Source organism: Chelonia mydas, chromosome 9 (genome assembly GCF_015237465.2).
Source record: "Chelonia mydas isolate rCheMyd1 chromosome 9, rCheMyd1.pri.v2, whole genome shotgun sequence".
Lineage (NCBI taxonomy): Eukaryota > Metazoa > Chordata > Testudines > Cheloniidae > Chelonia > Chelonia mydas.
Window position 1 is genome coordinate 87,960,649 of NC_057855.1, and position 16,824 is coordinate 87,977,472.

A 16,824-nucleotide genomic window follows, 5' to 3' on the forward strand; every position below is an offset into this window, starting at 1 on the left:
GGAGCAGAAAAGGTAGAATACAGGTGTAGCGAGGAGGACTGGGAGAGGCCAGTGGGTGGAGAGAAGAAGGAAGAGAGACGCTGCTGAGAGGCGTAGAAGCAAGAGAGGCATGAGAAACCACTGAGAAGAAACAAAGGAGCAGTGAAAAGACGAAATAAGTGATTCTACCGAGAGAAGAAAGTGAAGGGGGGGGACTGAACGACTCTGCTGGCAAAAAGGAGGAGTTGAGAGACTCCTCTGAGAGAAGACAAACCAGAGACTGACTCTAACTCTCTCTTTGTCTGTCACACCAAAAGAATTTGATGCCCCTCAGTCTGTTCACCTCTGTGTGTTCATGTTTCCCACAGGTTTCTCTTCCCCCAACCCCCCAGCAGCAGCTCAGGAGGTCAGACCTGCCACTGATGGTAATAGCAGCAGCAGCTCCTCCTCCTGCAAGAAGAGAAAGTTAAACAACAGCAGCAACAACTCTGAAAGAGAAGAGTTTGATTCCATTTCCTCCTGCTCCTCTTCTCCTTCCAAAAACAACTCATCATCATCTTCCACCATCATCACCACCTCCTCAGGGGGCCACTCATCCAACCATCATCTGCAGAAGAAGCTGCGCTTTGAGGACTCCTTGGATTTTATTGGACTCGATGTGAAGATGGCTGAAGAGTCTTCCTCATCCTCTTCTCCTGCTGCCTCTTTTCAGCAGCAGCACCAGCAACAGCTCAAAAATAAAAGCCTTTTAATTTCTTCAGTGGCTGTGGGGCACCATGCAAATGGCTTGACCAAAGCTGCCTCCTCCACGGTCTCCAGTTTCGCCAACAGTAAACCTGGCTCTGCCAAGAAGTTAGTGATCAAGAACTTTAAAGGTAATAACAAGCCATAATTTGTCCTCACCTTTGATGAGTTGACACTCAACTCATGTGCTATTTCAGCATGACAAGCTATCCAGTTAGCTTGTAAATAGGTTTTATTGGAAATACTCTTCTGTGATGAACGCCTGAATCTGTATGTAAAAGGGAAACATAATATCTTATGGTGTAGACTTGCCAAATCTAATACGCACTTGGAGGCAAACTCCATCATTTGGGATTACTTTTAAGGCACTTCTCATTGCCTCTTTTGAGAGGAAGGATTTGAGACCTCATACTCCTGATTTTTGCTTTTAAATCACCCTTATTCAGAATGATACCATTTGATATCCCTAATGTAGTAATTCCAACTCCAGAAACAACAAATAGTTTAGTCCAGTGTGTTTGACAAGTCTCTGCAGAAGATATCTTCTTAAAAATGGCTAATTGTCCGTCTCATTTTGTCCATCACAGTATGGTCTCTGCCTATTTTATTTCATTTTTAAATAACTTACATTTGTAGGTGATTACTAAGCTTTTATGATTGAGATGCTCTTCTCCAGGTCTCTTAATGCATTGGCATACTTTTTTTTTTTTTTTTGGCCTTTTCCTCTCCTTGTTGCCCTACTTCTCTATCCACCCTCTCACCAGAAGGATGTGTGCTGCTCTTGTTGCTTGAGTTTTGGAGTGCCATGTGAGGCCAGGCAGCGTTGTGGCAGAGCTGAGTGCTGCAGAAGCAGAGAAGCAAAGCTTGGGCTGATGTGATGCTGCCTGAGAGCTATTTCAGCTGTATTATGGGCCACTATAGGAGCAGGCAGGGAATGTGCATAGCTTTCAAGGAGCTGCTTGTCGCTTTACCTGAAAACCATGGGCAAAATCTAAGCTTCATACAGCTTTCCTTGTTTCTTTCCTCTACACCACCTCATATTAGTCTGACAACATATTTCCCTATTCCTGTTCTCCTCCCTCCATTAAACAAACGGTGGTTTATACATTTGCATCCCAAAAGATACTAAGGTGCTTCATATGCTTTAAAGATATACAAGAGGAGAGGGGCTTTTTATCTTATTCAGGACAGTAAGTTTTTAGTGAATCTATATCTAGTGCTAATTTATGGTGCTCAAATTAGATTATAACTTTGCTCTGTGGTATTCATGATAGCATTTATGAAAAGTTCTTCCATCCTACTGCGGAATGCACTAACCTCATTTAGTTTGACTCAGTTCTGGAATTTTAGGATGGTGATGCATGATAGTGAGAACTGAAGTCTAGTCTTCGTTTATGGCTTCTCTTACAGGTTATAGGTGAACGGAATATGGGCAGTAGCTTTTCACAACTTTTTTTATTGTTTGTTTAATGTTGTAGCTTACACATTCTTGTGAGCACTTGTTGCATATTATAAATTGTTGTTTTGTCTGACACTTCAAAAATGTACCAGCTCTGTGACTGCTATTTATTGAGTCAGTATTAAATGACAGATTGAAAATATTGTTTAATTCTGCCCTTATCTGTGTTGTTAAGAACACCTTATTAAAATTAGAATACGTTTTTAAAACAGTAATTTTTCACTGTTTTATTTATGTATAAATTCACTCAGCTTTGACAGAGAAAGTGGGCTAATCGCATTTCTACTTAGTGCATAAGAACCTGAATGGGAAACTAACATAATGCTGGAATATTGCCGACACTGTGTGGAAATAGGTATTTTGTTTTAAATATACGTCTCTATTATGACTTCCTCCCCCCCACCCCACCCCCCCAAAAAAATCACAAATTTCTGTTGTCTTAATTTTGTTTAAAAACTGGGTTTGCAAAACTTAAACTGTGGGCCAAACTTGACCTGAAAGCGTACATGTCTTTCTCCTTAAACTCCCTACCCTCCCTTCGCCATATCCCAATATTCCTCCTGGAACAATGATCACTTGACTTAAGTATTTTGTTTTTAGAATTCTAAGTTTGCTCTGTCCTGAAACCCCTTATACTTTCTGATGCCTTGAGATGTGGCTATGATCCTGGCTAAAAGAGAGTGAGAACCAATCATTTAGGCATCTCATCCATTTTTGTTAATTGTTCAGAAGGGTTCCTGTTGAACATTGTAAGAGACTCTCCATCTCGTAGGTGTTAAGGTCTCTACTTCTGCTGCACTTCCAGCCCTTGCCAGAAGCTAGTGTTACTCACAGGATCCTGTTACTGAGCTAATTAATATAAAAAAAAAAAAGTCATTGAAAAAATCCCCAAATATTTCCATAAACTTGCTTTAGGCAATCATTTTGTGGTTAGATTTATGATTTAAAAATTAAACTCACCACAGCACTGAGGATTTGACTTAGGAAATTTTTGTTAACCTCTTTTACATACTTTTTTATTGAAGGTAATGTACAGTGGGGAGGAGCTATGGAAAGAAGGCTGTACTAAATGATAGTGGAGTTGAATCTTTCCAAGTCTGACATACTTGAACATAAAGAACAGGGCTTGAAAAACATAACAAACACCTACTGCCCAGAACCTGCAGACCTAAGAAAACACCACTGCATTGGTTCAGATTGGAAGATTTTCTTTGCAAACAAAGGTCTATAATCTATAATGTCTATAATGTTTCCTGTGTAAATATAGCTTAAAACCTGCATAAATTGATGGGATGGGTCTCCTTCACCAGTTTTCCACTTGGTACAGTTATCTGTCTTGGAACATGTCACACATCTCTAAAAAGGGCTGGCTTCATTTTACCAACACATGATGATCAATCTGTATGTCACTTTCTAATTATTTTGTCCTGTGCTGCTAGCTTAATAAAAAATCAGTATTAATGAAAGTATAGACTGACGATATTTTTTCACTTGAACTGTTAAGACATTAGGTATTGCAGAGTTTATAGACCGGTGTATGGTATCTGCTACAAGTGCTGTGATGTGCAGGCACAACAGGGTGACTTGAACACTGTGAGTCAAGTTGAAACTTAGAATTTCATTGCTACCTAACAGTGAAAGCAGAATCTGATGTATGCCTAAAGAGACTTTCTTTATGTTTTAGTGGAAGCTAGAGTGTTTTTGCAAATTTGTCATCTTCGCATTTATAAAACAACTAGAATTTTCTGCTCTCCTTAAACAGGATCTCAACCTTTGTTTATATCCTAGATAAACCTAAATTGCCTGAAAACTACACAGATGAAACCTGGCAAAAATTGAAAGAAGCTGTGGAAGCTATCCAAAACAGTACTTCAATTAAGTACAATTTAGAAGAACTCTATCAGGTAAGTGGTCCCGATCTATATTTAAAGCCATTCAGTCTAAATAAAATCTGGATATGCTCTGTTCATTTTTCATTTCTCAGAATTATTTTTGTGATTTAAAAAAAAAAGGAAATATGACACTTTGTAGTTACTTTCCTACTGAACAAACTGTTTACTTAGAACAGTTTCTCAAAGTGACTTTAAAAATCCAGAATAAAGGATTTGCAAGAGCTAAAGTTGAACTGAGAACCTTTTTACCTGCCAAGAGCATAATCTAAGGTGTGGTTTCCCTTGCAACAGTTGACACGAATTAAATAAGGCAAGGAGCCGTATTCCCTTTACTACTGCTTTTGAGTTTGTGCTGTGTAGCTGCTCAAGGAGAAACATGAAATCCTAAAACGTTTGGTGTTTAGGTAAGAAAAGGACAACTTGGATTAAAATGTAATCTATTTGTGTCTGTCTAAACACAATTTCTGTTCATAATTTGGGATCATAAACAACCATTTTTTAAAAAAAATCATTTAACTTCTAAAGTAGGTGTAAAATGTGTCACCATATTTCCTCATGAAAATCATATTCGTTTAGTTGTCATTGCTTGCCATTCAAATTATGTATATTTGACAGTGAAAACATTTAAACTCCTTTCCCCCCCCCCCATCATTAGTAATGATTATTTTGCCCTGATTATTATTATTTTTAAAGAATGCTGTCAGGTCTAAATTGAGTATTAGACCTTTTTTATAAGCTCTTCAGTCTTTATATAATTACATTTCTGTTTCTGCATTCTTTATGTACAGTTACTTAACTAAATTTGTTTAGTCAAAATAACTGGGACTTCCTAAACTTAGGGGGGGTTTTGTACCACCTAGTGCTGCACGCAGTTATAAAGAAGTACTTCTATTTTGTTCTATTTTTAAGCTTTTATCGTTTGATAGGTTTTCATAGTTTTTTTTCTCAAAAAGGTGAATTTTGAATGTGGTTTTGACTCCAGCAAATATACGATGACATTCTATTTTTAGGTCTTATTGAAGTTTGGGATGGGTTGAATTGCCTGAATATGGGCTGAATATTTTTTTTTCTTTTTTGTCGTCCTCATGTCCCCCCACTCAGCGCATGTTACATGCGCTTTAGATTCTTGTTTTGAACTTTTAAATCAAAACCAGCAAGGTTGAGAAACTTCATGTTTGGCACGTGCATGGTTCCACAATAAAGAGCGCCGCCTTTGCAGCATTTGGAGGAATTGATGGCAAATTAGATACCCTGAAATCAACAACTGCATGTGTATTTAAGCTCCGGACAAATAGGCTTATACGGTATTGAATAATGCAGAACTGCAAATAAATGTGTTTTTAAAAAATACAGTGAATCATGGGCGTATCTACCACTCAAAGGACAAACAAATCAGTTAACTGGTAGAGATGGCCTTTATCTACAAAGTCATACTGAAAACCTTGCCACTACTTCAAAGTAGTAGTTTAAAATGAATTTGCCCTCTTAGAGGTTGATATCAAACCAGGTTTCACTGTGCTACTTATGCTCAAGGAGAGTGAGTTACAACTACTTTGAGAATCATGACTTAGAATATCCTAACATATGTGTTGAAAATTTCAACCATAACGTTACAATTATTTAAATATATTTAAGTGAATAGGAACATTTCATACTTGACTGCCCTCTAAGTTGAATCTAAAAATAAATGTCTTAATTTAAAAATAGTAATAGCAATTGCTAGTATTTTAAATGCTAAATAAACCAGTGCTGCTTGTGAACAGCTGCTTGGTAAATGGATCTGATTCCAAATATGCTTTGGCAGACATTATCTAAGCAGAGAGAGGAATGGCCCAAAAAAAGGCTATTGAAGTTCCTTTCCACACTCTTCAAAAGGATTTATTCATATTTTGTGTTTGAACAGAGTTAAGCTTCTTGGTTTTAGTTTGACACATCTGTGTGCCAGTAAAATCCCACTGAGTGAACATTTTTTTTTGAGCCTTTAATTTTTTAGACCATGAACCATTAGTGCTGTGTTACTACTTCTACTTCTCAGGTTGAGGTTGGGGAAGAGTGCACATAGATAAGCAGCTAAATAATCATGGAGAACTGAAAGCTTTATACAAATGGTTTATTTGCCAGAATAATTTTCTTCAGTACATCAACACTAAAAAGTAGAGGCCTAGACTTCCCTGTTTAAATGGATGATTATAAATATGAAAGGTCAGCTTTTTAAACATTTCTCAAAGTACCCGTTGCTATGGCCTCAGAAAATCTTCCAATCTGAACCAATGCAGTGGTGTTTTCATGTGTGATTCCACCCCAACCCCTGCCTTCTCTTCTTCCTTATCCTCCCCCAAAACAAATGTAAATTTCACAATACCCAGATGGCTCTGGGGAGCCTTGGTCCCATGTCCTGAGTATGGCTAATACATCTGAGAGTGCAGAATCCCAAGGCAGGGCATCTTATTCTGAACAATCCACTTCTGTGAACCGCAAGTAGGTAGTGTGATTATTTGCAGTGTTAGTAACAGCAAAACGTCTTGTACAGTATCATTTTAAATATTGATCTAGTACAGCAATGTTGCAGTAGCAATTGTACAGTATCAGTGGAGATACGTCCATTTAAAAGGACAGTGTTTTCAGCAGAAATTCCCACTATCTGCCTGTTTTTTTAAAAAAACAAAGAAAAACAACTTGTCTGTTTTTTTCTGAAATTTCGTAGTTGGTGTGGAATTTTTTCTCCATTAAAATACATGTATTTTGTATTTGATTTCTTGTGTCAACAAAAGGTTTGAAAATCCTATTTGACACAAGCGTGTTGTGAATTTTCCACTACTTATTACTGTGTAGAACTCCAGATATCATGTGCTCATGCATGTATATGTGTGAAGTTTCATACATTAAAATAAATTCATCTGAGTTTTATTTAACTTATTACACATTGAAATAAATGCACATGGGATGAAATCCATCCATTCATAATGGGCCTATAGAAGGTCCTCCAAAGTGCATAAGTCCTTGCAACCATGCAAAGAGTTGGAAATGGAGTGGGTACTTATGCAACCCCTGTTTTCTAAGGTTGGGGGGGGAACTGTGTAACACCTCAAAATAGACTGGCAAAGAGGGGTGCAGATCAGGAGCAGATAATTGGCCAGAAATGATTGCGTAGGGAGTATGGAGAGCCAGCCATTGTTAACCCTGCTTATTAACTAGAAGAGCGGCCGCAGAGGGGTTGTGCATCTGGCTCAAAGGTGACATTCCATCTTTTCAGCCCCCAGTAGTCATCTTCCCCCCACCGCAAAGCCCATTTGGGTCGAAGAGGGGTTACATTTTGTGTCCTGTGTTTACTTGAAAGTTTGATATGACTTCTCACATTTTAATGGTATGTAAGTTAGAAGCTGACCACATAGGCTATAGAGCATGAGAGAAAGGGAGAAAACTCCAACCCATATGCCATCAAACTGAACAAAGAACTGTACTGTATTTAATAATGCAGAACTGCAAATAAATGTGTTTTTAAAAAATATAGTGAATCATGGGCTTATCTACCACTCAAAGGACAAACAAATCAGTTAACTAGTAGAGATGGCCTTTATCTACAAAGTCATACTGAAAACCTTGCCACTACTTCAAAGTAGTAGTTTTTCTGTTAGATCAGTGGTTTTAGACTTGTGGTCCATGGAACCCTGGGGGTCCACAGTCTATGCCTAAGATTTCCAAAGGGGTCCGCACCTCCATTCAAAAATTTTTAGGGGTCAGCAAATAAAAAATGGTTGAAAACCATTGTGTTAGATTAATACCATTTTTTTAAAAAACCAAACTCAAGACTGAGAATTTAAACTCTCAAATACCAGGAAATTCAGTTCTGGCTTTCCCAGCAGCCGGAACTCAACCATCTTGTGCTTATGTAGCATTTTGTATTATATGTGGTGTTTATACATCTTGCTTTCATGACTAAAACTACCTTGAAAAAATGATGAATTCTAACTCGGTGAATTTGCGTCCCATATATATTCAGAGTTAACTGCTTGTTCTTGACAAAAGAAGTTTGTACTAACCTTTACTACCTGTTCATCCTTTGGAGCTAATATAATTATGGGTGAGTGAGCAGCATTTATTTCACAGAATTGCTAACTTCGGACTGTAGAGTCTTTACTGCTGGTGTTTGTTGCAGAAGCTAGAAAGAACCCAACTTAACTGTCAGATTCCATGCTGAGTTAGCTGTTGGAATGCAGTTTTACTTGTGAACTGAGCAAATACAGTCTGAAAATCATGGAGACATTACATGTGGAACTAAAGACTGGTTCTTCTACAGATACCCACATATTCTTACACAAACACCTTAGTTAACCTAACCTGTAAAGCTGTTCATGTGCATTCCATGTAAACACAATCAATACAAATTAGGAAAACACCAGGTAAGGGTCCATCCACATAAAAAGCTATGTGACTTCACATTGCCATAATGCCTACAGACTTTATCTTCATAGCCTTTTACTCCCCCCCGCCCCAAACATCCATGATGCATGCATCCATTTTTTCTAAACCACAACCACAATGCTCTTAGTTTACTATGCCCTCAGGTAGTTTAAGATATTTTATTGAGAAAGTATGGAATACAGAGCACTACCAAAAAAATCTGAGGTCATAATTAGGCTTGTGTGACCTGGAGAGATGTTGCAGGATTTAGAGGGAACTTGAGGTGGGGAGTGTGAAAGGGCGACACTGGAAATCATGCTCTCTTGCACTAAGGCTTCCCTGTCTCTTCCAGTGGAACTGCAAATGGCTTGGTAAGTTTAGTAGCTCATAAAATAAAACCTTAAGTGTCTGTGTTTCAGAGTAATAAAACCCATAAATTGCTGGAAAATTGAACTACCTCTGTTCCTGCATTTCTCACTTGGGCACTTAATGTACGTCTACACAGCAAGTAAGCACCTGCAGCCGGTGTTGGTCAGCTGACTTGCAGGCTCCGGCTGCAGGGCTGTAAAATTGCTGTGCAGACATTCAGGCTGGAGCCCAAACCACAGGGCCTCTCAAGTGGGGAGGTTCCCAGGCTCTAGCATGAGCCTGAACATCTACACAGCTGTTTTTAGCCCGGCAGCCCAAGCCTGGTGAGCCTGAGTCAGCTGACTCAGACCAGCTGTAGCTGTGTTACTACAGGTCTTTTATGCCAGTGTAGACATATGCTAAGACTCCCACTGAAGTCTGTAAACCCGTGGGTTGGGAACTGTTTAAGGGCAGGCCCTCGTGGTGTCATTTTACTGCTGTAAAGTGCTTCGTACATCTACTGTGCTGTGAAAGCAGCAGTATTTAATGTAAAGTTCCAGAGCGGGTAGATCTGCTCAAGGATCAAAACCAAACATGTCATGTTTTTTTTTGTTTGTTTGTTTGTTTTTTCTTTAAATGGAAGCCACATGGAGAAATTCATTTTTATCTTGCTATATCTGTGTCATTATTTACTTTAGGCTGTCGAAAATCTCTGCTCCTACAAGATTTCTGCAAACTTGTATAAACAATTGAGACAGATTTGTGAAGACCACATCAAAGCACAAATTCACCAATTCAGAGAATATCCTTTAACTGAAAGTCTTTTCACCTGCCAATCTCAGGAGTCATGGTTTCTTGTGCGTCAGTTGATGGCTTTGGGGAGGTAGCATTATCTTATAGTTTGGCATTGTGGCTGGCAGAAATAGAAAGAACAAAGTATAAGTATAAATGTAAAGCCATTTAAGATCTTCACAGAGCAAAATGAATGCAGTCCCTAAACTGTTTTAGTTATAACACCTTGTAAGTATTAGCAATGGCATCAACTGTTGTAAAGCACAGGAAGATACCTGAAACTGCTTTATGTGCAGGTAAGGAGAATTAATTTCAACAACTTTAGTTTTGAATTGTATTAAGAGTCTAGAAATATCAAGTACTCAGTTACTGGTCTGGAATCTTTAAAGCTTTCTTGCTGAAATGGAAAATGGATTATTGCTAGTACTTTACTAAGAGGCAGACTTTCAATAACCCAATGATTTTACACCTGCATATTTTGTGCCCACAGTAAAATGTGGATGCAAATGTTACGTTTAGACGTATCTATAAGATTTGGGGTCACATGTCTGGTATTAGACACTTTAATTCTGGCATTTGTGCTTGGAAATGATCTCCTGTGCAAACTTTGTACGTTTGAGTCCCTCTGAAAATGTGGCCTGAAACATTCTGTATGTTTACACTTCAGTCAATCATTGTGTCTGAATAAAACAACATATAATTGTAGTTTTTCCATATGCTAGCAAACTTTATTGTTAACGTAGATTAGGCTTCAGAGTCCAAACGTGTTTTTGTTTTTGATAATGGGACTTAGGCTCCTGAGTGATTTTTAGGTGCTTTTGATAATTTTACCCTGGTCTTGAACTACTGTTAGTAACCATGACACTAATATAAACTAAAAATAGCGTCTGAAAAAAAATTCTGATCCTTTCCAAAACGTAGCTAGTGAATTTGTGATGCACTCTGAAAGTATTGTGGAAAAGCAAACAAGTACTGTTGAGCTTTTTAGGTGGCTAATGTAAACTATGGGATTTTTGTCATAATTTTCTTAACTGCCTTTTCATGGATTCGCTGGACAGTGTTCTTTTTCTAAAGAAAATAGACAAATGTTGGCAAGATCATTGCAGACAAATGGTAAGGTTTTGTGTTTTATTTTTTTGTTCCTTTTAAAAACAAACCTGTCTATTCCTGACGGTTTACTTATCTCTCTCTTATTTTTTTTACAAATACACTTTGTGCTTCTGAAATGTTATCTGATTTCTAATGTAAAGGCTTCCGTTATAGGAGGAAATGACATCTAACTTGTTAGAAATGAAGCTTTGAAAGCACTTCCCTGAGATGTACTTCTGAACATATGGCTTTGGTCCTGAATAAACATTTGAAATACACGTTGCGTGTGTATATGCTAGCCCTTCCCCTCGTGTTTGTAACTCAGAGACTAATTCTGATTTTACCCTTGGTTCATGTCTACATGCTATTTTGCATTCTTTCCCACCCTAAATCAAATGCTAAATGTCATGTTGATCATACTTAAAACATCCCACTGCATACTAGTAAATGCAGAATACTCCAGAAATTGTTGGTAATTTTGGCACATACACATATACAGGTATATGGCGTTTCAATTTCAACTGATATAAAAATGCTGGTGACTTTTTTCCCCTCCTCCCCAACAGATCATGATTAGGAGTATCTTTTTGTTCCTGGATCGAACTTACGTTCTTCAAAATTCAATGCTGCCATCTATTTGGTAAGGATGCAAAGAATAAAACTGATTTTTTTTAAAAAAAATTCTTACTATTTGAAATATAGGGATTGCAGCTAGCTACAATTTTTTTTGCCGTTCTAGAAGAGAGAAATGTTTTGAATTTAACTTCCATGAAATGTGAGCGTTTTGCAGTGATTAATAGACCAAATTTTAACTGAACTGATACCATCTAACTCCAGTTTGCATAATACAAGAAAGCCTTTTCAGTAATTGAAAAGCCAGGATTTAGGGTCAAAGGGTCATTGGCCACACATCTGGTTATCAAAGGTAGTGAGGATATTTAGTGCATGTGTAACATTCTAAAGATACAATGCTTTAAATACATTGGATAACGAATATGTACAACTCCTAATTTTATAAAAGGGTAAACTAAGGTTATGTCTACAGTACCAGCTCGGGCTGTGATTCCCAGGTCATCTACACGTACTCCCATTAGTTTGGTGAGAACTAGTGCAAGTATAAACATGCACTGCAATAGCATGGCTTACCCATGCCGAGTCCATACCTACAGGGAGGTTGTATTCAATATGGCTAAGCCATGCCACTGCCTTTGCGACTATGGCCACACTGCTATTTATAGTCTCAATAGCTCTCATCGAGCTAGCACAAGTAATTGTGTGTGAGCTGGGAAATCACACCTCTAGCTCATAGGGAAGACAGGATCAATGAGAGGTTACGGTCAGTTTAAGGGGTATATCAAGTTGGACACCCCAAAAGGTCTAACTTTTTCGGAAAGTACTGAGCACCCACTCTCAAATCAGACCCACTTAACGCATCAGGTTGGACACCCAAAACTGAGATCCCGCCTCCAAATCACCTTTCATCATTTAAAATCTTTGCCTAAGGACACCAGTGATAGAGCTGAGATTAGAACCCCGGCTTCCATTCCATGCTTAATTCTTTTGAGAAAACTGCTTTATCTTTGAAGATATGCTAGTCTTCCTATTAAATTGAGGAAACACTTTTAAGCCTCATCAGTTTTTAATCTTTCTAAATCCAGCTAATCCAAGCTAAGAATGGTTAATGTCCTAAAACAAAGTAATTATCAAAAATAAATCTCACTTGTATCTGCAGATGTGAGAATGTGTACAAGAGTATTATTTTAGATGGTTGCCTATTGTTGTATATGTGTGCGTTTACACACCTCTGAAATGGCTTAGGAAACTCTGAGAGAGTAAATATTTGAGCATCAGAATCAAGAACATGTGCTGCTGTTTTTATTGTGATGGTTAAAAATAAATTCAGAGATGGTTCTGCTTCAAATTATTTAAGAGGCTTTTTTATCTTTTTAGGGATATGGGTTTAGAGTTGTTTAGGACTCATATAATTAGCGATCAGAAAGTTCAGAACAAGACCATTGATGGCATTCTTCTCCTGATTGAGAGGGAAAGAAATGGTGAGGCTATTGATAGGAGTTTGCTCCGAAGCCTTCTAAGTATGCTTTCTGATTTGCAGGTGAGTACATTTGCTTCAGTTAGCAGAAAACTGAAAAAAGTACCACACTTGTATTCCAGGACACACTATATGCTTTACAATGAATTATTCTTCTTTATTCCCTAGATTTATCAAGATTCTTTTGAACATAGATTCTTGGAAGAGACTAATCGTCTGTATGCGGCAGAGGGACAGAGACTTATGCAAGAACGAGAGGTATTTTATGTTTTAATCTTTTTCCTCTTGTTTGCAGCCACTGATGAAACATCTTAGCTAAGAGAGAGCAGAATAATGTGTTCCTTTAGTGCATTCTCCTCATGCATAGGGTAGCAGGAAATATTCTCAGCAATAGTGTGACTCACACATTTACCTTTTTAAAAACTGGCAAATGTACTCAAGCACCATCACTCTAGGGCCTGGTGTTCTTGGTCCCAAAATTAGTCTGTAGCTGTTGCTGTCAGACTTTGGTCCCAGCATCTCTTCAACGTTTCTTCATTATGTAAACAGTAAAATAACTTTCTTTAATCTTTTCAGGTTCCAGAGTATCTTCATCATGTCAACAAGCGATTAGAAGAAGAAGCAGACAGAATTATCACATACTTGGATCAGAGTACACAGTAAGTGTGTGATCTGCCTTGGCTTGGTATCTTTAGCCATTCAGTTCTAATCCTGTTGAAGGCTTTTGCCACACAAAATAACTACAGTTATTGACTAACGTATTATTTGTATTCAGATGTAATGTAAGTTGCCAAATGCTTCTCCTCTTCCCCAAAACTGCTTCAGGCCAATCAGTCATTGTCTTATTTTGCACAGCTAACTGGAGTGGTTCAGATTAGAGGCTGATTTGACTTTTGGGCAATTAATTTGATTTGTGGGCCATTTTAGGGGGGAGAGCCTGTGTTCCTACTAGCAGTGGCAACTACCTATATGAGCAAGTACTCGGTTACCTTCTTAATGAAAGTAGAGAGAGGCCAGCAATAGTTACGGGGTATTCTCAGTGGGAAAACTCTAAACTAGTTAAGGCTGTAAATACCATTCAAGGAAGAAAACCCCTTGAATGTCAGTTTCTTAGATAACACAGTCATCACCCTGGAAACTTAAAATGAAGATTACCTTTCGGGGTGGACTCAGGTGCAGAAGGTGGCTGGTGGGGATGCTGGAATTCCCCTAGAGAGACATACTCTGAGGCCACTGCTGTGGTTACTGGGAGGAAGAGGAGACCTGCAACAGGATGTATGGCCCTCTTTGAGTACATGGCAGCAGGTCTTACCTTGGAGTTGGGAGGGAGCAGGCCACTGAATGATAGAGGCCTCTTACTATAGTGCAGGGGTTCTCCCAACAAATATTTTGGTGGCCTCAGTATGTGGCCACCAACTCTTGCTGCTGGCCACTCTGACAAACCAGTCTCTCTGTCCCTGCCCGCCATAGTCCTTGAGCAAGGGCCCACCCCTGGGAAGGTGTGTCAGGAACTCACTGGCCACCTGTGGAGTCCTGGGCTCCCCATGCCCTAGCCTGGCGGGAGCGGAGGAGTGTCCCAGTGACTGAACACAATAGCCGCCTCCAGCGCTGTGCACACCAGCCCCACGTGTCTCCAGAAGTGCTGCTTGGAGCCCCCCGAGGAGGCCATGTGGTACAGGACGCCGATCCCTGCTGGCGGCACCAAAACAAACACCAAGGCAGCGCCTCTCGCTGCCCTTGGTAACAGTGATTCAGGAGCAACAGCTGGGTGCTGCAGGGAGAGGCTGCTGCTCCCCCCCCCCCCCCTTCCCCCCGAATCTCCACCCATGCTTTGGAGGCTGTCGTGGCTGCAAAAAAATCTGCTGGTGGCTGCATTTGAGAAACGCTGCTCTAGTGGATGAGGAGGCAGCACCAGAGATGAACTCTGAGGGAGGGGATTTGGGACTGCTGTTATGCTGTTTCTCCAGGCCTGCTGTCATCACTCTCCACCCCCTCAGCCATTAAAGTAAGAGTCTGCTAGGTCCTTCAGTGGATCCCTTCTTCCTGAGTCCATTATTAGCAAAGTCCCCATTCTAATTTAGGAGCTATTGGTTCAAATACCTGTCGTCTTTGCACCTTCCTGGTCACTGTCTCCTTGCTTTATGGTCTCTTGCAAGGCCTGAATGCCCTCTTGCATGAGGTTGAAGGAAGCGTATTCCCTGAGGAGCTGCTTCCCTAACTTTCTGCCCTGATGAGATCCATCTTGTGCATCACCTTGAGGCACTCAGTTACCATAGTGATGAGTTTACTATAAATCCCTCGTCAGCAACCAGCAAGTAGTTACCTACTGGGGGAAACAGGTTAAATATATTTATATATTGTTTTGTTAAACACACAGCCCCAAGTTATTGGGCAGGATCCTGCCAAGTGTAGATTTAAGTCAGGCTAGTCTGTTCTTCAAATGGGATTTAAAACTGTTAGTGATAGAAAAAGGAAAAGTAATTCTAAACATTTCTTCTATAGGAAGCCACTAATTGCTACTGTAGAAAAGCAACTGCTAGGTGAACATTTAACAGCCATTCTTCAGAAAGGTAATCTTTCTTCTTTATAGAAATGTTTCTAGTTACTGCTTCGGGGCTTTCATTCCTGTGCTGAAAAGAAAGTGACACATTCAGGTGCTGGGGGAGGATACAAGCCACATCATTCTTTAACACTCCTTGCTATTCAGTTCATGAAATAGCACTGAACATTTTGCAGGAGGGCAAGTCCCATTCTCCTTTTCAGAGGTAAGGAGCCACAATGGTGTCTTCAAATACATTGCAGAGCAGAAGGAAAACTAGAATTAAAATACAGATGTTGGGCTGGGGATTCAAGTAACATTTTTAAGATCACGAGGCGGGGGGGGGGGGGGTAGTCTTTGCGTTAGAGCCAGATGTAGCAAGGGGGACCATTCAGATTAGCAAGCAAACATGCTACTCTACTCTAAAGAAGGCAAAAGCAGTTAAGATACACTGTTTTAGCCATGTAATAATCTCTCCTCATGGTCATGAGACCATGTGTGCTCCAAGGGAGGTGAATAATGGATACATGAGTGCAACCTGCACAAATTGTTCATCTAATATGCTTTAGTAATTTTCAAGTCAAAAGAAAAATATTAGACACCTGTTAGCTGAATGGTGTGTGGGTATTGGTGAGGGAGGGTGTTCTGGTAAGAAGCCCTTCACCCACCTGTTCCCTCTTCCCAGCTACTAGAAGTGAGGGTATTTGGGTATTGGGTAGAAGTGAGGGTATTCTGACTTATGTGATGTCCCTGGACTCTGCTGTGGTTTTTCAGACATCTGCTATCAAGAGGTTAATATGAAAAATGAAGATGCTGCTTGGCTGCATGTAGAGACTTGCATTTTTTATAGTGTTATAAAGCTTAATTTTCTGCAAAAATTAAGATATAGGACTTCTGAGCTTCCAAGCAAAGCTTCCCAGGGGCTAATGGAGCGTAAACTTTTTTATTACTGAATTTAAAGGAGCAATGAAGTATGAGTGAGCAAAGCTTATGGATGAGACAGTTATGTATAGTACAATAGTCCAAGATACAAGGACTTTCAGATACAGGTTAATTCAGATTGGCTAGACAACAAAAAACAGAATGGCAGTTGACCGCAAAAAAAAAAAAAATCGACAAGCAAAACCATTGGAGAAGAAACGGATATATTGAATAATAAATGGCTGGGTTAACATGAGATTTGAAGTTCTTTACATTCCAGTAGCATGCATGGATCACTTCCAGTGATTATACCTTTTTTAGATGTTTAAACTTTCAAACCCACAGGTTTAAACCACCTTCTCGATGAAAACAGAATTCAAGACTTGTCTCTTCTATATCAGTTGTTCAGTCGGGTCAGAGGTGGAGTGCAAGTTCTCTTACAGCATTGGATTGAATACATAAAGGTACTGATATATATCAAGGATCTTGTACTGACCTTTTATAATCACTGAGGATTGTCCACAAAATATTTCTTTTTCATAAACAAGTATTACATCTTAGAAAGATGCAACATAGTTTTAACAGATGACTTGGAATCTTTTAAACAGCA

At 39.2% G+C, this 16,824-nt stretch overlaps 1 protein-coding gene across 1 annotated transcript in view; it reads left to right on the forward strand.

The window, feature by feature from the left end:
• The window catches only part of CUL4B (cullin 4B), a 31,612-nt gene that overhangs the window by 668 nt on the left and 14,120 nt on the right, over nt 1–16,824 (forward strand). The window contains exons 2-11 of the mRNA XM_007060126.4: nt 348–854; nt 3,971–4,086; nt 9,522–9,625; nt 10,659–10,728; nt 11,271–11,344; nt 12,655–12,817; nt 12,923–13,012; nt 13,331–13,413; nt 15,257–15,324; nt 16,560–16,678. Coding sequence (XP_007060188.2) covers nt 348–854; nt 3,971–4,086; nt 9,522–9,625; nt 10,659–10,728; nt 11,271–11,344; nt 12,655–12,817; nt 12,923–13,012; nt 13,331–13,413; nt 15,257–15,324; nt 16,560–16,678 — 1,394 coding nt within the window. The remainder of the gene's footprint in view (nt 1–347; nt 855–3,970; nt 4,087–9,521; nt 9,626–10,658; nt 10,729–11,270; nt 11,345–12,654; nt 12,818–12,922; nt 13,013–13,330; nt 13,414–15,256; nt 15,325–16,559; nt 16,679–16,824) is intronic.